The sequence below is a fragment of the Mizuhopecten yessoensis genome, unplaced genomic scaffold (genome assembly GCF_002113885.1).
Source record: "Mizuhopecten yessoensis strain PY_sf001 unplaced genomic scaffold, ASM211388v2 scaffold6719, whole genome shotgun sequence".
NCBI classification, from domain to species: Eukaryota; Metazoa; Mollusca; class Bivalvia; order Pectinida; family Pectinidae; genus Mizuhopecten; species Mizuhopecten yessoensis.
The window spans coordinates 1468852-1493962 of NW_018406690.1; the positions used below are offsets into that span (position 1 = coordinate 1468852).

The 25111-nt window shown below is 37.4% G+C and overlaps 1 protein-coding gene across 1 annotated transcript in view; it reads right to left on the reverse strand.

Annotated features, from left to right (window-relative positions):
• Window positions 1–3748: 3748 nt before the first annotated feature.
• The window catches only part of LOC110452533 (E3 ubiquitin-protein ligase UHRF1-like), a 28068-nt gene continuing 6705 nt past the window's right edge, over window positions 3749–25111 (reverse strand). The window contains exons 5-17 of the mRNA XM_021501134.1: window positions 24609–24824; window positions 24223–24350; window positions 22895–23081; window positions 21176–21299; window positions 19477–19584; window positions 18219–18323; window positions 15547–15653; window positions 14169–14331; window positions 13588–13725; window positions 8482–8590; window positions 6211–6356; window positions 4626–4724; window positions 3749–4085 (exon numbers count right to left, since the gene is read on the reverse strand). Coding sequence (XP_021356809.1) covers window positions 3936–4085; window positions 4626–4724; window positions 6211–6356; window positions 8482–8590; window positions 13588–13725; window positions 14169–14331; window positions 15547–15653; window positions 18219–18323; window positions 19477–19584; window positions 21176–21299; window positions 22895–23081; window positions 24223–24350; window positions 24609–24824 — 1780 coding nt within the window. The 3' untranslated portion in view covers window positions 3749–3935. The remainder of the gene's footprint in view (window positions 4086–4625; window positions 4725–6210; window positions 6357–8481; window positions 8591–13587; window positions 13726–14168; window positions 14332–15546; window positions 15654–18218; window positions 18324–19476; window positions 19585–21175; window positions 21300–22894; window positions 23082–24222; window positions 24351–24608; window positions 24825–25111) is intronic.

Below are 25111 nucleotides of genomic sequence, written 5' to 3' on the forward strand. Positions count from 1 at the left end.
TTTCAGACACTGAGGTACATGTCTTGCAAGCGATTATCACATTTCTCTTCTTTCAAAATTTAAACCAGCATGAAAATGATTAGTACAAGCTCATAGCCAATTCATCACAATCTTTTTTTCTTTCTTTTTTTTTTTTTTTTGATAAAACATCTAACCAAAGAAGCAGAAAAACAGTATATATCTTGCAGCAAAGCATTATTTTTTTTATCATACATATAATAATACAGTACAGGGTTCTAACTACTCGGTATTAAAAAATAGATGGCGGAATTGTGTTTTCAAATACAAAAATTACATATTCTGTGGTCAACTTCTTACATTTCATTCAATATGATATGAATATTTACAAAAGGATTTATACATTGTAATATAAAACTCAGAGTTCAATTATGAAACAAAGCATTTTCTGGCAAATAAACAGGAGCAAACTTATGAACAATATGTTGTATTTGGTATACATTGTATTAAAATATAGTGTTGTATGTATATGAATAAATCTCAACATGTCTTGAATTATTAAAGGACTAAAAATACCACGTAGGTGCACCAACAGTGATGGCAGAAAGTCAGAAGACAAAAATAAAAATAATTAAAAAACAAACATCGATGACAATACAGGTATAATTTGCAGCACTAATTTGACAAGATGCAAATACATAGACCATACTTTACATAATTACCAAGTATAGCCTCACAATGTCATATTTAGTCGGGTTACTAGTTTGTAGAGATTTTTATTACAAAATTTCATCCTGTTCACTTATCATTACTAAATGTTGCATTCTGCTTGAATAACATATCCCTGCCAATGAAAACAAGTAAATATCGTAGGCCATTTAAGGCAAACTTAATCCTTTCACCACTGTAGACTATAATGAACTCATCCAGATTAATGTGTGGTAGAGCCACAGACTTAGATGTATTTCTGTGGTAGAGCTTACTTAGGTTACATAGGTTTGAAAGAGTTCAGAACACTTTCACATTGAAAAATACTAGCTCTTAAAAACCATCACACATTCTTAGTTTATCAAATGTTATTGTGTAAATATGTTTAACATGATGTTTCTAGCATATATATAAATCTTAAGCTGATAATATAGGCATTTCTGAATGTTTGAGCATTTTCAGGAGAAGAATTTTGATATGCAATATATCTGATTGACAATATTATTACATAATTGGAAACTTTCTTCAGTAAATTAAGTACAAATTTCACAATAATCCCCTCTTGATTTTTACCAAACTACTGTTCATTGGTGTCGCCATGTGTTTAACCAAACAAGAGGCCCAAGGGCCTTAGCGGTAACCTGAGTTATATCAAAGGTACTGGTAGCTTTATTTTATTGTTTAGATGTGATGTGGAAATCAGCATGTAAACTAAGTGAAATACAATACTTGTCATACAATGTAATACATAATTGTACCAATGTAATACATAATTGTAACCAAGTTTGAGTAATTTTCTGCAGAAGATGGATAAAATATACCAAAAAGTGTTATTTCCCTATATAAACTATAGTAAACTTTACCCCCTCCCCAAGGGAGAACGGATAGCTCGGGGATCCTGAAATTTACAATTTAAATAAAGCCCCTGATGATCTTTCTTTTTATGAGAAAATCACTGTAGTACCTAAGGTACTGAGTCTGGAGAAAAAGATTTTTGAAATATTGGTTAATTTTACCTTTGGGGCCCCGCCCTGGCCCCAGGGGATGGGGTAGGAATCCAAAGTTTACAATTTTGTAGCCTCATCTACCAAGAATGATTCTGACAAAGTTTGAAAAAAATCCATCTACTTGTTCTTGAGAAGAAGTTGAAAATGTAAAAAGTTACGCACGATGACGGACGGAAAGCGATTAGAATATGTCACTTGAGCAAAGCTCAGGTGACCTAAAAACTTAATTAAAGGGAGGTGACCTAGATCATTCATTGAAGGATCCCCCATATTTACAGTAACCTTCCCTTAATTTGTTTTGGCTATGAATGTTACATAGTTAGGCCAGAACACTTCCCTTGCCAACGTAGCACAGTTGGTTAGAGCGACAGTATAACAATCTGTTTTTGTGGGGATTTAATTTCGTGGATTTTTGTTATCCATGAAATAAACGAAATTAAATGTCCCACGAAAATATATGACTTTAAAGTAAGTTGTGGAAATGTGAGAGTTTAGTATTTATAAGCAAAATGGTTTACCCAGCCTTGCAGTCTGATGACCGTTACCATGAATCGTTTAGCAATTTCAACAAAACAAGACCAGTCAACAACCTAGTCAATGGGCAACATTAGAATATTGCTGTGAGCAACGGTTTGTACATTAACATGCGAATTACAATACTTGTCTGAATTATAATGACTGTACCTAAAACTATGTAATCAGAGGGAAGTAGGAAGCAGTTGCTTACGAGAGAATGTTACTCAATGTTTAACAGTTTACCAACCATTCATACTTGTATTTGGAAGGAAACTAACTTTTCCCACTTACTTTCCACTTTTAGAAATCAGCAGAATTCTTTACTTTTTGCTCTTCTGACACAGCCTTCAGTGAACTGCCTGATTCTGACACAGCCTTCAGTGAACTGCGTGATTCTGACACAGCCCTCAGTGAACTGCGTGATTCTGACACAGCCCTCAGTGAACTGTGTGATTCTGACACAGCCCTCAGTGAACTGTGCAATTCTGACACAGCCCTCAGTGAACTGTGTGTTTTTGACACTGCCCTCAGTGAACTGTGAGATTCTGACACCGCCCTCAGTGAACTGTGCAATTCTGACACAGCCCTCAGTTAACTTTGTGATTCTGACACAGCCCTCAGTGAACTGTGCAATTCTGACACAGCCCTCAGTGAACTGTGAGATTCTGACACAGCCCTCAGTGAACTGTGTGGTTTTGACACCGCCCTCAGTGAACTGTGAGATTCTGACACCGCCCTCAGTGAACTGTGCGATTCTGACACAGCCCTCAGTGAACTGTGCAATTCTGACACAGCCCTCAGTGAACTGTGCAATTCTGACCCAGCCCTCAGTGAACTGTGTGATTTTGACACCGCCCTCAGTGAACTGTGTGATTTTGACACCGCCCTCAGTGAACTGTGTGATTCTGACACCGCCCTCAGTGAACTGTGTGATTTTGACACCGCCCTCAGGGAACTGTGAGATTCTGACACCGCCCTCAGTGAACTGTGAGATTCTGACACAGCCCTCAGTGAACTGTGTGGTTTTGACACCGCCCTCAGTGAACTGTGAGATTCTGACACTGCCTTCAGTGAACTGTGTAATTCCACATGCATGCAAATTAGTCGGACATACGTTCGAGATCTTGGATTTGATGGCACAAAAAGTGTTGTAACAAAGATTAATGTCTTGACTAGTATCTTTGTAATTGACTTGATGAACTAAAATATACTTGGATATTATTCAAAATTAATCATGGTGAAAACTAGTGCTAGTGTGAAATGTTGACGGTTGAAATAAGTTGTGTCAATACATCCTCTAAATTGGTATTCAGAACAAATAATGGGAGGTTGGTTACCCCCTCCAAATAGTAGTTATTATCTTTTTTATATTTGATTAATTTGACTGATTTGACCTTGAAATTAGACCATTTATTTGAACAAATCTGACAGCCCTCCACAACAGCATAATCCAGGCCTCAGTTATGTATTAGTTGTTTGAAGATTTGAACATGTAACCATTGTGACTTGGAATGTGGGTCACATATTTTTTTTTATAGTAAAAAAACACGATTTTTTTCATTATTTGAGGAGAAAAAAAATAGTCTCAATGAATTTGATCTTCCTTCCAACCTAATGTCCAGAACAGAGACGTATATTGGATATGCGATGTTTTGATCATTATCTGCCTTGTATCTGGGGCGAGATATTGTGTCAAGATTATGACATAACAACAAAATATAATGTGATATTAAACTTTAGTTTGGTCTATCTGCCTGCCTCATAGCCAGGAAAGAAATTCTGTAAGATTGTCTGAAGGGTTTTGTTCACTTTGAGTTCATCTTCTTCCTGCTTCAGGTCAGTTCGACACATGGGACAGTTGTACACTTCGGCCTTGAACGACCTCGTCAGACACGGCTGAAATGCAAGAATTTATGGTGTTTTTTTTTTTTTATTACATACCGACATGTTAACAAATGTTAAATGTTGAATTTATATCCCATGCTTCAACAACAATACAAAAGTGACTGAAATATTTACTAGACCAAAATAGGTTGAAGCTCTGGTGATCATTCTGCAGTGAACAATTTGTGACGAATACTATGAAAACAATATTGCACTCTTTTGCGATATTAAATCTAAAATAACAATCATATAATCTTTCAAACAAGAGGACATTTGTTTTGCAAGTGGAGATACAGACGGACCAGGCTACAATCTTATGGTCCAGAAAATGTGTACTGATGAGAACAATAAAAAGGCAAATTTCTCGCCTGACTACAGCTTTCTTAATGTACTTGAATATCAAATTTAACTTCTGTAAATACTCAAAGCTAACCAAACTGATGGTATACTTACAGATGAAGGTAACTGGATTATTACCCTAATCCTATTGTAGCAAGCATTATCAGCTTTATAACATGTTCAGGTTAGATTGAAATTAAATACACAACCTACCTTACAGATAGTATGGTTGCAGACAGTGGTGACAGGTTTGAACACAACCTCCTGACAACAGATACAGTTAAATAGCTCCTCCACCTTCCCCAGAAACTTCTGTAACAGAATGTAGAGTCAGAAGTGGTATTAATATCATATAATATTGTGTAATGGACATTATCTTGTTTTTACCGTATTTATCCAGAAACAAGCCCATGCCTGGTAATAAGCCCACCCATATATATTGCAGTTCAGTAGAAATGCCAACAACTGCTGTTTCATTGTCCTGTAATAAACTTATCCTCTGCTTTGAGTTAGAGAGTATGTGTTGGCCCCTGGGCTTATTGCAGGATAAATACGGTAATTCATTGCAACTATGACAAAGACTGAGATACATAAGTTGTACACATCTACGGTAACATGTATCTCAAAACAAGCAAATCTGTAGAATCCATGATACCCCTCCAGTTCAAGGACAATGTTGTATTGTTATCTGTTGTCGAGATTCGTCAAGTTGATGTAGACATGAAACAAGATGTTAGATGTACCTACTTAATTTGGTCAATATTGATTGGTTACAATATGTCTGACCATGTTTAGGGCAGGTATCAAAAAGAAACCAGATTAATCAATCAGAATTGTGTAGCCTCATTAATTATATGTAAATATGCACACATCACATTGGCTAATGCACTTACCAGTAGACTTACTATTATGTATGAGGATACAAAATTTGTTTGAAACTGGACCATTTTAGGGCAATAACTGAACAGAAACTAAGATGTGACAGACAGATTGACATACCACAAGCGATAGTCTCATTTCCCCCCAAAAAAGAGCGGGAATAATAAATAAAGAAACACTACACTATTTTTAATGATTCATGATATCACCCTAGTTGTATTTATAATAATAAATCTGGAGTTAAAAAAAAAAATTGGTTGTATGTTCAAGTAAACATTATTCTTCATGAAAATAAGCAGATTTCAAATGAAGCTATTGATGGAACGCATATACACATAGATAAATATGTAGCATACTTGCCAAATCTCCCCATTTTGGACCCTAAAATTGAGCATTTTCAACCAGTGAATTTGCTAAACTATTCCTATTTTCTAAGATCCGATGATTTTACCTGAAAGAACAGCTCAAAAGATGCCATTTAAAAGTGTTACTTTTTTAGAATGCCTGTCTAGAATTCAGAGGTGCCTTGCTTCGAATATTGGTCTGGATCCATTGTATTTCACCTCATTGTAGCTGTGTAGAATTTGTTTAGACCAGGAAATAGTGCTTTTACGATAGTTCCAGGATTAGACGAGTGATGCGTCGGTGTCAGGAATACTGATGTCTGACAGAATCTAATGTACACATATCACAGGGTTATCATTTGACCTAATGTACACATATCACAGGGTTATCATTTGACCTAATGTACACATATCACAAGGTTATCATTAGACCTATATGTTATCATTTGTCATCCATTTAAACAAAGCAGTATATTATTAGGTTTCAGTCGCTGCTCACCGATACAAGTTTTGACATTTAGATTGTTATCAAAACCTGACCTTGACCGAAGCCGTCACCTTTCCCTTTGACATACCTGTCCCCCTTCCTTAGTGAGTAACATAGCATCCTCCCACAGTTTCTTGTTAATTTCGTCCTGTTTGATGAGTTTTTTCTGGGCAGGATTTATTGTGTATTTAGCCACCTTCTGTTTTTTCTCCGGCGTGCCACCTGATGAGGAGTCTAGGTAAAAAATAACATCGACATTGCTAGGTTTCACAAAACATATCTGAAAATAGATTCCTGTTTTTTTAAGAGACTTTTTAACATTTTTTCCACTGGAATATAATCTTCCTGTCATTAATGGTACAACTGTCAACTCACTGACAAAGGTCAAATACATTTAAATGGCCTAAATAAAGCTACAGGCTCAATATCTTTACCTATGACACAACAGAACCTGTAATAAGATTTTACCCTATGTGACCTTAAATACAGGTCAGTCATTTTTTTACTTGCAAAAAATTGTTGTGCTTTATCATAGGAAGATACCATCCTAACATAATGACTCTAGGCCTTTCCATTCTTCAGAAGAAGTCGTTTGAGGTTTTTGACATATTTGATCCCTGTAAACTTGATAATAAAAAAAGATCATTTTTATTAGCAAACTTTGTTGGGCCTTATCCCAAAAAGCTTTAGATTATTTAGGAGATTGAGTTACGGATGTACGATAATCTGGGTAACTCACCAGAGTCTGTTCGTTTCCTTTTCCCTTTCCCCTTCTTTCCTGCTGCACCACTTGATGTTTCCTCCTCTTCTTCTTTCTTTGCCATGGCTTCTAAATAGCCTGCTGGGTACTACAGTGACATAATTATATACACATTACAGACAGCCTGCTGGGTACTACAGTGACATACACACATTACAGACAGCCTGCTGGGTACTCCCGTGACATACACAATTATAGATAGCTTGCTGGGTACTACAGTGACACACACACATTACAGACAGCCTGCTGGGTACTACCGGGACATACACAATTATAGATAGCTTGCTGGGTACTCCAGTGACATACACACATTACAGACAGCCTGCTGGGTATTAGTGACATACACACATTACTGATAGCCTGCGGGGTACTAGTGACATACACACATTACAGACAGCCTGCTGGGTATTAGTGACATACACACATTACTGATAGCCTGCGGGGTACTAGTGACATACACACATTACAGACAGCCTGCTGGGTATTAGAGACATACACACATTACTGATAGCCTGCTGGGTACAACAGTGACATATATACACAGTACAGATAGCCTGCTGGGTACTACAGTGACATACACACATGCCTGCTGGGTACTAGTGACATACACACATTACAGACAGCGTGCTGGGTACTACCGTGACATACACAATTATAGATAGTGCACCACTTGATGTTTCCTCCTCTTCTTCTTTCTTTGCCATGGCTTCTAAATAGCCTGCTGGGTACTACAGTGACATAATTATATTCACATTACAGACAGCCTGCTGGGTACTACAGTGACTGTACGATAATCTGGGTAACTCACCAGAGTCTGTTCGTTTCCTTTTCCCTTTCCCCTTCTTTCCTGCTGCACCACTTGATGTTTCCTCCTCTTCTTCTTTCTTTGCCATGGCTTCTAAATAGCCTGCTGGGTACTACAGTGACATAATTATATACACATTAAAGACAGCCTGCTGGGTACTACAGTGACATACACACATGCCTGCTGGGTACTAGTGACATACACACATTACTGATAGCCTGCGGGGTACTAGTGACATACACACATTACAGACAGCGTGCTGGGTACTACCGTGACATACACAATTATAGATAGTGCACCACTTGATGTTTCCTCCTCTTCTTCTTTCTCTGCCATGGCTTCTAAATAGCCTGCTGGGTACTACAGTGACATAATTATACACACATTACAGACAGCCTGCTGGGTACTTCAGTGACTTACACACATTACAGACAGCCTGCTGGGTACTACCGTGACATACACCATTATAGATAGCTTGCTGGGTACTACAGTGACACACACACATTACAGACAGCCTGCTGGGTACTAACGTGACATACACAATTATAGATAGCTTGCTGGGTACTACAGCGACATACACACATTACAGATAGCCTGCTGGGTACTACAGATGACTCTAGGCCTTTCCATTCTTCAGAAGAAGTCGTTTGAGGTTTTTGACATATTTGATCCCTGTAAACTTGATAATAAAAAAAGATCATTTTTATTAGCAAACTTTGTTGGGCCTTATCCCAAAAAGCTTTAGATTATTTAGGAGATTGAGTTACGGATGTACGATAATCTGGGTAACGCACCAGAGTCTGTTCGTTTCCTTTTCCCTTTCCTCTTCTTTCCTGCTGCACCACTTGATGTTTCCTCCTCTTCTTCTTTCTTTGCCATGGCTTCTAAATAGCCTGCTGGGTACTACAGTGACATAATTATATTCACATTACAGACAGCCTGCTGGGTACTACAGTGACATTCACACATTACAGCCAGCCTGCTGGGTACTAGAGACATACACACATTACAGACAGCCTGCTGGGCACTTCAGTGACATACACACATTACAGACAGCCTGCTGGGTACTACCGTGACATACACAATTATAGATAGCTTGCTGGGTACTACAGTGACATACACACATTACAGACAGCCTGCTGGGTACTACAGTGACATATATACACATTACATCCAGCCTGCTGGGTACTAGTGACATACACACATTACAGATAGCCTGCTGGGTACTTCAGTGACATACACACATTACAGACAGCCTGCTGGGTACTACAGCGACACACACACATTACAGATAGCCTGCTGGGTACTTCAGTGACATACACACATTACAGACAGCCTGCTGGGTACTACAGTGACACACACACATTACAGATAGCTTGCTGGGTACTACAGTGACATACACACATTACAGATAGACTGCTGGGTACTACAGCGACATACACACATTACAGATATCCTGCTGGGTACTTCAGTGACATACACACATTACAGACAGCCTGCTGGGTACTACAGTGACATACACACATTACAGATAGCCTGCTGGGTACTAGTGATATACACACATTACAGATAGCCTGCTGGGTACTACAGTGACATACACACATTACAGACAGCCTGCTGGGTACTACATTGACATACACACATTACAGATAGCCTGCCGGGTACTACAGCAGTCTGTGACGTTAACTTTTTTCCACGCTAGTCATTTGGACTAGTGAACCCAGAATTTTAATAGTCCGACTATGAATTTGCTAGTCCAAATTACAGACTGGTCTTTTTTACAGCATGAAGTGTAAATTGTGATCTAAATTGGAAAATTATTAGAAATCAAAACTGACAAAATAAATCTGTGTAACTACAAAACATTTTCTTACACTCGTTGTCAAATTCTAACCAAGTTCTGTTTTTCTTCCACTCCTGCCTTAAGGACCTTATCCGATTCTTTTCATAATTTTGCTTTCGTGTTAGAGCATCTTTTTCTGTAGATGTTCACAGACAGGCTTAGCTGGATTTGAATATTTCCTCCACTCCAGCTTAACATGATTCACGTGGTTATAAACCGGAAGTAATGTTGGATAACTACTAAAATCCGAAACCCAGTCTCGCAAATCGAAATGCTTCAATTTCGAACGCTTCGACGAATAACGTATTTTACAATAGGATTAAAACTTGTGACAAGCTTTATTGTGCAAAATGTATACAATTAAGTAAACCCTTAGGCTGCTACATTGATTTCTATGTAAAGGGACGCCACTGCTGAATTAATTATTGAAATATAAATTAATTTACTTAATTTTTCAAATGCGCATAACTTGAAAAATATTTGTTATATGTGAATAAAAGTAATAAGAAAATTGTTCGTTATTGTCTCTAGTTTATATTAACGTTTTCGATTCTAAAGTTGCTTCAGTATTTACCTGTACAGGTGGTAATAAAGGTAAAACTTTTAATTACCGGATTTAAGCCCCAGAAAGATCACTTTAAAATTGTTTTTATCAGCAAATGTGAATGGAAAATGATAACAGAGATAATAAACTTCATTTATGACATAAGATGCTGTACATTTACACGGAGATTCTCAGGTAAAAAGGTAAGGTATTTCATCAAGAATTGCATGCGATTTGCTACAGGTTTCAGGTCGTCATTCAATATATTTATTGTCACAGTCGGCATATAGATATATCTTAGCTACGGTCTAGTTTATGATTAAATCATCGATAAATAGTTTGAAGAAATCAATCGGCTCAAAACGTATCAATGTCAATGTTCAATTCGGCCTCACCTGCAGACGACATGTGCGCCTCGGTCCGCCGATATTTTCATGTTTGCGTAGGGCACAAAGTTGTCCATTGGAAAGTTACATATTATGTTACACCGAAGTATTTCCACATCAACCATGTCAAACCCTTTAAACCTTTATTATCATTGTAGGTGACGCTGGAGAATAAATGTTTACCGTCACATTCATCACTTCAATCTACACGTCCGCCATTTTTATGACTTTTTTTCCGATTTGAAATTCTCTCGCACACTTTCATTATTACTAGGGTACATTGCCGGGAATATCGAAAGTAATGACAAAACAACCAATCAGAAGCCTTCTACTATACACTTTCAGGTTTGGTATAGCAACAGTCCGCTTTCACACTTCCTGTTTACTGATCAAAAACCTACAGACCGCGCACCACTATAGTGGTGCGTAGCACTGACGGCCCGACTTTTCGAAACGACTATTGTGGTGCGTAGCAGCTAAAGGGTTTAAAAAATAATATTTCCATTATTTTGGAGGAAAATTGCCACTAGTCCAGTCGGACTAGTTAAATATTTTCAATACTAGTCCAGACTTAAATTTACTAGTCGTGGGCATCGGACTAGTGCCTAACGTGGCAGACTGCTACAGTTACATACACACATTACAGACAGCCTGCTGGGTACTACTGTGACATACACACATTACAGATAGCCTGCTGGGTACTACAGTGATACACACATTACAGACAGCCTGCTGGGTACTAGTGACATACACACATTACAATAGTATTTACATGAAGCAAGGTGTGTTGGGCCAGCATCACAGGAATTCCATTCAATTTTAAAAACCTCCATAAAGACGTAGTTTAAAAACAGATTGTTTTAATGTCAACAAAAGTTATTCAATGACTGCATGTACCTAAAAGGCATATTTGTTGGGGTTATTTCCAATCAATAAAATTGTAACAAGAGGCCCAATGGGCCTGCATCGCTCACCTGTTTGACATACACACATTACAGACAGCCTGCTGGGTACTACAGTGATGCACACATTACAGACAGCCTGCTGGGTACTAGTGACATACACACATTACAATAGTATTTACATGAAGCAAGGTGTGGTGGGCCAGCATCACAGGAATTCAATTCAATTTTAAAAACCTCCATAAAGACGTAGTTTAAAAACAAATTGTTTTAATGTCACCAAAAGTTATTCAATGACTGCATGTACCTAAAACGCATATTTGTTGGGGTTATTTCCAATCAATAAAACTGTAACAAGAGGCCCAATGGGCCTGCATCGCTCAGCTGTTATTAATCTAACACTTGTAATCTTAAGATTTCATAAGAACCTATTAAAAGATTTAAACATATGACGCCTCTGACCTTGATTGTCGAACAAGGACATTAGGATGAAAGTGGATCAAGGTCATTCATTTGAACTAACATGGTAATCCTTCATCCCAGCATGCTACAGGCCCCATATCAGTACCCTGGGCAATTTGGTTATTGAGAAGAAGTTGTTTAAAAATTTTATGACATTTGATCTCTGTGACCTTGGAAGTTGGTCAAGGTCATTTATTTGAACAAACTTTGTAGCCCTTTATCTCACCATGCTACTGGCCAAATATCATCTCCCTGGGCATTTTTGTTATTGAGTCAACAAAAGTTATTCAATGACTGCATGTACCTAAAATGCATATTTGTTGGTGTTATTTCCAATCAATAAAATTGTAACAAGAGGCCCAATGGGCCTGCATCGCTCAGCTGTTATTAATCTAACACTTGTAATCTTAAGATTTCATAAGAACCTATTAAAAGATTTAAACATATGACGCCTCTGACCTTGATTGTCGAACAAGGACATTAGGTTGAAAGTGGATCAAGGTCATTCATTTGAACTAACTTGGTAATCCTTCATCCCAGTATGCTACAGGCTGAATTTCAGTACCCTGGCCCTTCTGCTTATTCAAAAGAAGTCGCTTGAAGATTTTACGACATTTGACCCCTGTGACCTTGAATATGGGTGAAGGTCATTTATTTGAACAAACTTTGTGGCCATTCATCTCAGCATGCTACTGGCTAAATATCATCACCCTGAGCATTTTGGTTATTCAGAAGAAGTTGTTTAAAGGTTTTTTAATACAATTGACCCCTGTGACCTTGAATATGGGTAAAGGTCATTCATTTGAACAAACTTTGTAGCACTTCATCTCAGCATGCTACTGGCTAAATATCATCACCCTGAGCATTTTGGTTATTCAGAAGAAGTTGTTTAAAGGTTTTTTAATACAATTGACCCCTGTGACCTTGAATATGGGTAAAGGTCATTCATTTGAACAAACTTTGTAGCCCTTCATCTCAGCTTGCTACTGGCCAAATATCATCACCCTGGGCAGTTTGGTTATTCAGTAGAAGTTGTTTAAAGTGTTAAACATATTTGACCCCTGTGACCTTGAATATGGGTGAAGGTCATTAATTTGAACAACCTTTGCAGCCCTTCATCTCAGCTAGCTACTGGCCAAATATCATCACCCAGGGCATTTTAGTTATTCAGAAGAAGTTGTTTAAAGGTTTTTTAATACAATTGACCCCTGTGACCTTGAATATGGGTAAAGGTCATTCGTTTGAACAAACTTTGTAGCCCTTCATCCAAGTTTGCTTCTGGCCAAATATTGACAAACTAGGCCTTTCGGTTATTAAGAAGAAGTCGTTTAAAGTAAAATATTGACGCCGGACGCCGGCCGGCCGGCCCGCCGGACGACGGACGCCGCGCCCCGGCAAAAGCTCACTTGGCACTTCGTGCCAGGTGAGCTAATAAAAACTTTCAAAATCACACCCGGACATATTTCAGATTTTAATGCATAAGCAGTAGTCATTTTCTTCACCAAAGGGGTTGAATGGTAGAGCTTTGCACAAACACCTCATATGAAATTCATTGTATAACATGATCATTTAATGTTTGTAAAACAGATTTTTTTTCTCCTCTGATAAATGAAAAATCCCATCTACATACCAAACTTCATGAAAGTGTATTCAGTGTTTTCTGAAAACACAAATACTTTTTCTCTTGGCTTAATGTTCAGTCAAATATGAGTGTCTTCCAAGATTTGCACAATTCCCAATCAAAACACAGGAAACAGTCCTACCTGCATTTCAAGGCCAAGTTCTTCAATACGTTTCTTGCCAGCTTTGGTCCAGGGAGCTGGTGTGGGGTCATCCCTCTTGAACAAGTATCTCCAAACGAGGAAACCAGACTTTCCCTTCTCTGGCCAGTATTTGGAAATCTAGGGAAACCAGATATATTACGCATGACTTAATTTAATACAGTTGTTATCCTGTAGCCCGAAAACTTCAACACAAAATTCAAGAAAATTTTAAGGATTTTGTGTAGACACATTTTCTATTGACCTTAAAAATTCTACCAAGAATGAAATATTCAAAATGCTTCCATTTAATGTAAACTTGTATTTCTTCTTTTTCTGCTGCATTATTCATCCTATTTCCCCCCAGATTTTCCCATCTCAAGCAGCTTGTTAATAAAACAAATGTTTGGATTATGTTGGTCACTGTACTATTGGTAACATTATGTTCTGCTAGTCAGTAATCACCTAGACACTTGAATGGCCTGGGTGACCATAGCTTTCTAACACTGTACTGCCCAGTTCAGACTGAACCTCATCCCACCAGGCAATATAATGACCACGGACAAGCTGCTGATAATTCATACCTTGTAGATGCCATCGTAACGGTTACCCTCCTCTGGGGCGTATTTTGAGTGTTTCCTTCCCTTACAATTGCGCACTACACGCACTGGCTTCCCCTTCTTCCATTCTTCTGAGCAGGCGCCTTTCTTGTTATCTATCGTGGCATTGCAGTTCTTGGCCAGAGCTCTAAAACAAGACAGGGATAGCTATCTGCTAGAGCTCTACACAGACATAATCCAACACTACTGGTAAACATAGACATACCAGCGCAGTACAGGTACAAGTAATACACTGGAGTGTCCTTTCATTGGTATCTGTAAAATAAGCCATTGTGGCAGCCATGTCAACTCCTTGGATCTCTTAGAATGAGAAAGACTGAGGAACGTGCTCTTTCTTCTAGACATGACAACATTTAAACCCTAACACCTTGGAATCATGCACTTAGGACAAGGCAAATTATTATCGGCAATCCAGTCCCCATCCTCCAGAAAAAACTTTTCAAAAATAGATAAAGGGCCGTCACTCTGCATATCCCAAGACATTAAACCTGATTTCAGGAAGAGACATCCATCTCAAATAGGTAGTCACATACAAACTTGTCAATTGTAGGTAACAGAGTAGCTATTATGAAACTTTTGTATGCAGTGGCTCCCAAGACCCAATTTAATTCCATCCCTAGAGGAATTACATACAAAACTTGGCGACTGCCGCTGACATAAGTATACAGGTGATATGCCCTGGACAAAGTGACAGGGTGAACAAAGGGCCATAACTGTGTTAATAGCGCGAATTGAGATTCGATTCTGTCATCCCAAGATGTGCTCCCATGCAGAATTTAGCAATTGTATGTGACAAGAGTATATAAAATACAAGGGTGTACGTTATTCTTCACTGGTAGTACCAGGGTCTTTCGAGTCCTTCCACAAAGCATTTTTTGCTTTTAATTTTACTACCATAGTGTTATGAATCCAAACATTTCAGTTATACAGCTGGTGGCGGTGACGTTTTTTGACAAATTTCACCACTGTGACTTTGAAAGTAGGTCAAGGTTATTTGATTTTGTAAACTTTCTTGGGATTCATCTCAGGAAGCTGCTAACCTAATATCATGACTCTAGGACTTTTGGTTCTTCAGATGAAGTTGTTTGAAACATTTGACACCTGTGACATGGAAACATTCCACAAAGTTGGCAGACGGACAGATTACCGATGCCTTGCTACAGCACAAGCTCATCACTTGCCTTTGAAACAGGCGAGCTAAAAAGGACCATTTTTATCACTATGATAAGAAAACAGGACGTCATGTATTTGTGTCTGGTAACTAGAACCCTCAACTTGTCCATATTTCAAATTCAATACAAAAGTCATATAGCATCATAAGTTTGGTGGTGTAAATACCTACTTATTCGTACGTGTCAGAACCTGATCACATGACTGTTCTGCAGTACGCTTGTTTCCTGACAGATCACGACCTCCACTTCCTGTGTATGTGAATTGTTCTCCATCATCCTGTGATGCAAAAATGATAATATTAATTATCTTGATAAAACAAGTCAATATATTGTAAGGCAATCCATAGTCCCCCACAGGCATTGATTTCTTTAATTACTGAGCTGTTCACATATCTCAGAATGTAGTGATAGTTACAAGATGGCTGCTTTTAAGCAATTCTGAGGAGTACTTTTAACAGCAAACACCAAAGTCAGTGTCTATATACACAGTTCTAGTACCGGTTCTCTCATGTATGCTTTTAGAAACAACTTGCCCATTTTCTTTATAACATTGATCTGTTGAAACAAAATACAGTTGGCCATGGTATTGTCATCCCTGAATTCTTTCATCTAAGATTCAAATATTGTTGGTTCATTATTGAAGAAACATGCACTTCCCCATCATTGGAGCTTGTCAGATGCCCCCCCTAACCACAATGTGTTAAGATAAAATGCGTCTCATTCAAAAAATCTCACTCGGAACTCTCAGACTTGTTCTTATTACTACAATAACAGTCAGCAGGAGTTGCCACCGTGCTGTCACTAAATACGACAATAATAGGGCAAACACAATGACACTCTAAAATACTTCTTTCAAGTTCCAAAAAACATCATTTTGTTTAATATACATAATTGTGATTTTTTTTCTTTTTTTCCCCTTTTTAATTTTGTAGATCTATCAGTATTCAAGGCTTTTCAAGGCCCAAAGTGAAATTGAAAGCATTTCCAGGCCAAACTCTAAATTAAGACTTTTTTCACGCCTGTGCGATCCCTGTACATGCATACTAATTCTGATTACTTAAGGTGAAACAGTATTGGAAATATGCCCCAGACAAACTTTTCTAAAGGTTGGGGTCAAAGGTCAACCAAAGGTCACGGTAACCTTCTTTCTACATACCAAATCAGGTTACTCCTGGTAAATTAGTACAGAAGATATGCCCGGAACAAACTCAACTGACAGATGAACGGAGTGTAAACCTGTAGTCCCCACTGGGAACAAGTGGGGGACTGCCAAAGACATGAATAATCCAGTCAACTCAAGCCTTTGCAGAAAGTGAAAGAGCTATTCCATCTGGAGTCAGGTAGGTAATTAAAAGCAATCCCATCACATACAAATTTTACCTTTATTACATATTTAAACAATGAAAGTGTTCCCATATTTAGGAAATCTGCTCCATTTGATCATAAAACATGCTAATTAGTATGTGGTCCTTTCTCATTTGTATGCCTTCTTTACTTTATAACCTCATAAATAGAACAAATTTCACTAACATATATATACAATCAAAGTGCCCATGGCACTGGAGGATTGGCGGCATGAGTGTTTGTGTTTTTCTACAGATTTAATCCTGAATGGGCAGGCTTCTATACATTCATGTTGAATGAAATAAAACAAAACTTGGTCCGTCTTACTCCTGTCAAAAAAGCAACAGTAGTTTGTGTTAATCTACATTTTACTTTATGACTACATAATTTTTAAATACAGATTAAGTCACACTTGTTCAAATGAAGGCAAACAACCAAGCATTCATGTATTCTGCTTTCGGTTTAAAAATCATAAATCAGTAGCCAAATTGATTTATTTTAAAAGTAGATTTGGTTTGCCTTTTAAAGTCCAAACATTCAATATCAAATAGTTATTTTGAGATGCAATACTGTTTAACGTGATGTTTGACAATAGTTAGATGAGTATTTGGTTAACCGAGTTCAAGTGCTACATGTATTATACTTTATGTTTGTTAAGTGTAACTTGGAAGAAAAATATCTACTATTAAACTGGCAATACTCATGGGAGCAAATCTGTTTTCATTTATCAGACTGTGAAAGATAAAATGTTTTAATTTTAGAAACATAGACTGTGAAAGATAAAATGTTTTAATTTTAGAAACATAAAACACATTTCAATGAAGTTAAATCTAAAAATTTAACAAAATATTCCAATAAAAAGTGGCCTTAGTGAAGCATTATTTTTTCAACTATTTACCTCAAGATCAAAAACACTACTTACATCTATAAAATGTCACTCAATACTTTCCCCGAAATAATGAACCCTTTGAAAGAAAACGGTAGATTATCGCATACAATTGCGTAAATCGTCATGTGCCGTTGAGGATATGCACTTAATTGAAGAGACCGCCAGATGTTCTTAACAATTTACTGTTCTAAAAACTGCATAACTTAAATGCTTGATAACGTTTCTTTTTTTACTTTCCATCTGAAGACATCAAATCCATGAAAATCAAGTGATCGTGATAACATCTAGGCTTCTAGGCCAAAGGCCGAAAATTGGCACTTCCACATGGTGTTTCAAAAGCGATTTCAACTCAACTACAACAAAATACAGGCGGTCTCTTGTGAGACCTATTTAAGATTTGTGCGTTCAGAACTCATCTTCATCTTAAACCTGTCCATAACTATTATGTATACTTAAGGACTCCATAATTTTAAATTTATTTCAAACACTTGAAGACTTCATCACAGGTGAAGATCCATAAAATTCTGCCTCACATTGCGAGATTTGTAAAAAGAATTTTGAGTTATTATTTAAGTGCTTGTTGTTATACAGCAGGGTTAAAAAGCGTACCTTGTCATCTTCATAGCCTCCGGACAGCACAATAGAAAATGCCCCGGCATCCTCGCGTCCATGGATACCAGCCACATGTGGCCTGTGTACTCCATCCTCGCTCACCTAATAAACACAACAAGAAGCCAAAGGGCATTAACAGTCATCCGGAATGTGAATATAGTTATCTTTTCATTGTGGGAGAATTATGTCAAAATACTATTGTATACAAAGTACATTGCCTGTCTTGTCAGGAACAAAAAATAAGTAAAATCGTTAAAGCAATGAGAATTTTTTTTTTCATTTTCTATTAATATATTTAGTAAAGTAGGCCTACTATCAAGGCTAAATGGTGAAATCCAGGGGCATGGAATTCTTATTTTTTTTCTTCAAAAATCATACAGGCCTCAATAGTCATGTTAAACATTTATTTGCTAGTGCTTCGGTTTCCATACCAAAGATGACAAGAAGCAACAGGGCTACAATTTTCATACCATGTAACCACCATCCCATCACAATTATTCTAACACCAAGTCATTAATTAATGTTTTTCTACTAAAAATTAACAAAATATTTTCCAAATTAGTAATCCCCAATTATAGGCTAGAGTAAAACTTAACCTCTGGTGGAAAGGAGTTCCTGAGTTGTACCAGACATTTTTGAGACAAAAGGTTGGTGGGTCCAGCCCAACGTCAAGTTTAATTCCTAGCTTACATGACGATGGTGTTCATCTTTCTTTGGATAATATCCTGAAAGTCTTTTATTATGAAAAGTTCTTTTTGCACAACCAATAAGAGTTTCTGTGACGCCGGTTTCGATGACTAGTACATTTATATTATAAATTATATATATGGTATGTACACCGTCACCTTCATCAGACAAATGACCAGTGAAGCGTATGCACACAAAGGTGTAAAATGTATACCAGTTGTCCACAAAATCGATGTTGATTCGGCTACATATACGCTGTTAAACGTATGTACAATAGTTGTAATATATGTACCGAAATGACTCAATTCAGCCACGCTCGATTTTGTGGACAAGTACTCGTTCACAACATTTTACACCTTTGTGTGCGTACCCTTCACTGGTCATTTAAGAAAATGTTGAGAAATCGCATGATAGTCATAATAGTGGTGCTCACTTATGGCACAAGTTCGAACAGACTTTATTTGATTTTTACCTAAACTTTAAATTTCAATGTCTAAATTTCGATATTTACGTGAAATCTGAACATCTATATTTCATAAATTATGTCTAAATGAACAAACTGAATTACCTGAACCCGAAACTTCCACAAGGTGCCGACCTCTATACCAGGAATTGAGCCGAAGTGGTTTGCCGGAACAACTGTACAAACATTCTGACGACCAACACAAGCCATTCCCTGAAATAGTGAGGTTGTAAGTTGTTATAGATCTACATTTTTTGAAGTTCTGTACATGTATAGAGTATATATTAAACTAACACTTTACAGAATTACTGGTTTGTAGTATTTGAACCATTAACATTTTTCAACATTTTCGCAAATAAAAAATACAGGCCATAATTTCTGAATGTTTCTATTTGTGGCAGGTTTTAATTGTACATAGGATTGCAGTCGCCTTCTAGCTTCGAGCTAGAGGGAATTTCCCTTAAGCTCAGTGGTAGAGCATCCGACTAGGAACCTGGAGATCGAGGGTTCGATCCCCAGTGGAAGCACACTATTCTCTTTCCTGTTACAAATGGTTTCCTTGGCCCTCCCTGTGGCGACAGGGAGTTAGAACCTGGTTTGTGGTGTTCGAGGGCAAACACGATTAAAAAGGGGGGAGTAGTGTGGCCGGTTTTAATTGTACATAGGATTAAGGTTGCCTTTTAGCTTCAAGCTAAAGGGAATTTTCCTTTCCCTTTAGCTCAGTGGTAGAGCGTCCGACAAGGAACCTGGAGATTGAGGGTTCGATTCCCGGTGGAAGCACACTATTCTCTTTCCTGTTACATATTTATGAGGTAAACTCAATATTTACCCATACTTTTTACCTCTGAAATCAGCATTATTGCCTACATCTTCCCTTTTGCTCAAATAAGACTCATTTCATAGTCACTGATTAATATGGCATTTATTCACTATCATTTTGTCAAAATAGGATCAATTGTAAATGGTTATTTTTTTACATTTTTAGTTTTGCCACATGGTTTCTCCCACTTGAATGGCTGCCAAGTATGCTCATGCCAAAAACCTTCCTTATTTATCTTTTACCTGTGATGTTGACATACCGATGACCTACCAATTTGCAAATTGATTGAAAACAAGTACTAATTGTAATGGGGGACCATTACAGAAGTCCCCCAAACTGCCCCCAGAGTCACAAAGATACATCAGAAAAGGATCACAATGGCATAAAACACCTTCATACTAAATTTGAGTGAAATCAACAATATCTGAATTTTGACCAATCTGAAGCCTCCATGTTGTTGATATGGCAACAAAACCTATGAAATTGAATTTGCAGTCCCCTAATATCCCTTAAACCAATTTTAATAAGCCCTATGGGCATTGAGAAGTTGTTAAAAGATAGATATAAAGGTCATTTATTAGAACAAACTTGGTGCGCCCTTCATCTCCAGCTTACTACTGGCCAGCTGTCATCACCCTGGGCTATCTGGGTAGAGATGGTCAGGTGAGCTAAACACATAAACCTATACAAAATCTGGTGACTGCAAGGGGATACAATATACGAGATATGCACCAGACAAGGTGACCTATGGACAGACTGAAACTATTCCCCTTTGACTAACAGGTGAGGGAGTGAACTTTAATTATCTTACCCTGGACAGGTGCTTCCACTCTTTCACCCTTGTGAGATATCCCTATCTCACCCTAGGATTGAGACAGGGGGATTCCCCTATTCATAACAATGGTATGATGCCACACATGATAAAGGGGAATCTCACGATTTCCTTGGGGGCGAGGGATTCTATTCTTCCTACTATAACCTTACCCTGCCCCAGTCACGACTCGTGGAGTTTGTCGACGATGCCATCCTTGATTTCTTTTTACTTTCTTTTAACTTCTCGCCTGCTTTCACAATCGCGTCACTATCTGTCTTACAATCTGGACAGTACCTGTAACATAATCACTGTGTAATAACAAACGTAGTCAATGGGTTTAAAAATGTACAAAACCCTGCTAACTCAAACTTGTGGGGAAAAGATCAATAGTCCGAGATTTGTCCGACTTTGTCTCGTTTTGATCAGGTGGGATGGCAGACAGCACTGCAAATACCACGGACAGTAGATGACAGAAGTAAAAAAAAACGTTTAATTAAGATGACAACATTTAATAAGATATAAAATTGCTCAACAATGAAAACATATAGCCATTGGTATTAAGAAAGGAGTAAAACTAGAAAANAAGACATAAATGCCCCCGCTGCCATGTGAAATTAGTTTCAGTGTTCTATAAAAAGTTACAACCACTTTGATTTTGATACCCTGAAACATGCACACACACAAGGTACTACACTTAAAGTTGATTTTAATATTCATATGTTTTTTTTTGTATGTTGTTACCATCTCCATAACATATTGAATGAAGTTGCTAAGTGTTTAAATTGAATCAGTAGATGATTTCTATATATAGCAACAGTGACGTTGGCCTTGACCTTGGAACCCTGAAACACAACAATGTCCGAAGTATACTCATACTTGACCTTTGCATAAAGTTTGACCAAAATCCATGACAGAATGAAGTTGCTAAGTGTTTAAGTTGAATCAGTTGATGATTTTCTATATATAGCAAGTGTGACCTTGGCCTTGACCTTGGATCCCTGAAATACAATGATGTCCGAAGTATAATCATACTTGACCTTTGTATAAAGTTTGACCAAAATCTGTCAAAGAATGAAGTTGCTAAGTGTTTACATTGAATTGGGACGGACATGGGTAACACTATATGCCCCCCCCCCCGCCCCCATTTTATGTTGGGGGCATAATTAAGAAGTTGTATATGAATTAACTTGTCGTTACCGGTAGACATATAGTCTAGATCTGCCATACTGTATTCGGCTAGGTTAATTTTACAAAATATCAAAAAGAGTGTAACTCTTTGATCATTTTGAATTGAAGAAAATTTTGAATCCTCTAATACTATTGATTGAAAATGAAATTAACAATCAAGACAATTTCAAGTTTGAATATCTTTGAAAATAGTAGAGAATCTGTTATGTGATTTTTTGCTTAATACTTGCCATGCCGGCATATGGTTTTACACACCCAGTGAATTAACATTTCTGCTACAACATCAATGTCAAACATTGTCAGGAAATCATAAATATGCCCACAACATGACAAAGCAGCCACAACGGGGTAACAAAATCAAAATCTGTTGGTAAGAAATGAAGCCAGGGAGTCATGAAAATATATTGGGGCAAAACAGACACGGATAACACTAGTCATACATGTCCTTCCTATATAATGGCAGGGGATTAAAAAATTAAAAAAATCAGTATAACTTCCATCCTCTAATTAGGAAAAAATGCTTGTAGGGTCATATTTATATGATATTGATGTTATTATTTATCATTATCTGTATCATTATATAAAATATTTCACATAAAGAAAACCACTCGCATATCAACTAACTGAAGCTATATTCTGCTTATTTTTATGTTTGGAGTTTCCTCATCCCTCTTTTGGACTAGCCCTGTAAAAACACGTACCACTCATCATCCTCAGGAATGCTGTCGAGTGCAGGATTCATACACTGGAGATGGTAGGCCTGGTCACACTCATCACACAGAATCTGTTTGTCGGGGTCATTCTTACCACCACACACACAACATGCACAGTGTTTACACTTCCTCCGTGGGTTGTCCATACAGTGACTGCACTCTGGCTTGTTCTGACCTACAAGTAGAACACTACATATTATGGAACTCTTCTTGTGCTGAAGTTCAATGTATGCACATCATTAGCAGCCATACTTTAACACAGTGCGAGTATAACCACGGCTAATAATTTGTGAACCGCTTTGAGACGACCTACGAACTAGATTGTGATAAAGTGGTATATAAGAACCTCAAATTATTATTATTATTCGTTATTACTAAAACACAATACAAGTTAAAGTAACTTAGAAATTTGTATAAATGATAAAATATAAACCAAGAATAGTAACTGTATATATATATATATATAATTGAACATGTACAAACTAAGTAATAACTACAACAAACCACATTGCATGGTACCCATAAAATAATTGTGGCTGGAACGGCAGACTTATAGTCTTATACCTCCTACCTGCACCAAGAACTGTATAATGCATTTGACAGAACACAACAGACAGAAATGTATGCTAGACAGGTGATTTGACAGTAACAGACAGAAACTTGTGTCTGACGGCGACAGACAGAAACTTACGTTTGACAGCAACAGACAGAAACTTACGTTTGACAGCAACAGACAGAAACTTACATTTGACAGCGACAGACAGGAAACTTATGTTTGACAGCAACAGACAGAAACTTACTTTTGACAGCAACAGACAGAAACTTACGTTTGGCAGCGACAGACAGAAACTTACATTTGACAGCAACAGACAGAAACTTACATTTGACAGCGACAGACAGGAAACTTATGTTTGACAGCGACATACAGAAACTTACTTTTGACAGCAACAGACAGAAACTTGCGTTTGGCAGCGACAGACAGAAACTTACATTTGACAGCGACAGACAGAAACTTACGTTTGACAGCAACAGACAGAAACTTACATTTGACAGCGGCAGACAGGAAACTTATGTTTGACAGCGACAGACAGAAACTTACGTTTAACAGCAACAGACAGAAACTCACGTTTGACAGCGACAGACAGAAACTTACGTTTGACAGCGACAGATAGAAACTAAAGTTTGACAGTGACAGACAGGAAACTTATGTTTGACAGCGACAGACAGAAACTTACATTCAACAGCGACAGACAGAAACTTACGTTTAACAGCGACAGACAGAAACTTATGTTTGACAGCGACAGACAGAAACTTACGTTTGACAGGTGATTGTGACGGATCTTTAGCAACATCTTCAACGTTCAGTTGTGTACCAGCTATTTCAATTCCAAATATTTCATTTAAAAACAGAATGTCACAGTCATCAAGGGGCATCAGGTCCGGTCTAGATCGACAAGAAAACAAATTAATCACCCTACCATACTTCTGTATTAAATATACAAGCTCATATAGCTTTTCTGAGATTGCAAGGTGGTTCTTGAGAGAATGTCTGTTTTGAAAAAAATTACAACAACAAGACATTCATTAAAAATATTGCACAGGTCAAAAGACATTTGCATATTATTCAGACCATTCTGTTCTTATTCTCAAAAATTCACCATGTGAAGAAATCTGTTTCCACATTGCACTTTCTTGAACTCACCCAATGAAAACTGTTGCTAAAAGTTTTTTGATTGTTCTTGTATCCTGTTTCTTAGTAACTATTGCATCATACCAAAAGCCACGCTGGTCAGGATCATCTACATTGTAATTGATCATGACCTTTTGTCCTTCTTTAATCTCTGAAAGTTTGAAAACTGTCTTTGCACGGGGACGGATTCTTTCACATGCAAGTTCTTCTGCATCTGTGTCTTCATATCTAGTAAAGCAGAAACCTTGTTAGTAGCAATCATGATCATTATATAATACTTTCACTGCAATCAATAACACAGGGTTTTGAAATTAAAACAAAACGAATGCAGAGTTTTTCAATTTGATGACAACATATTACTCACTTGTAATTTTCTTTCACCCATCTTTTCATATAATATTTAACTTTCCATTACTTTGCAGGGCTTTAACGATTCACCTAAATCATGATTTGATTTAACTCTTGATTATAATCATTTAATTTCCAGTATCCTCATTAAAAGCCTTCTATTCATC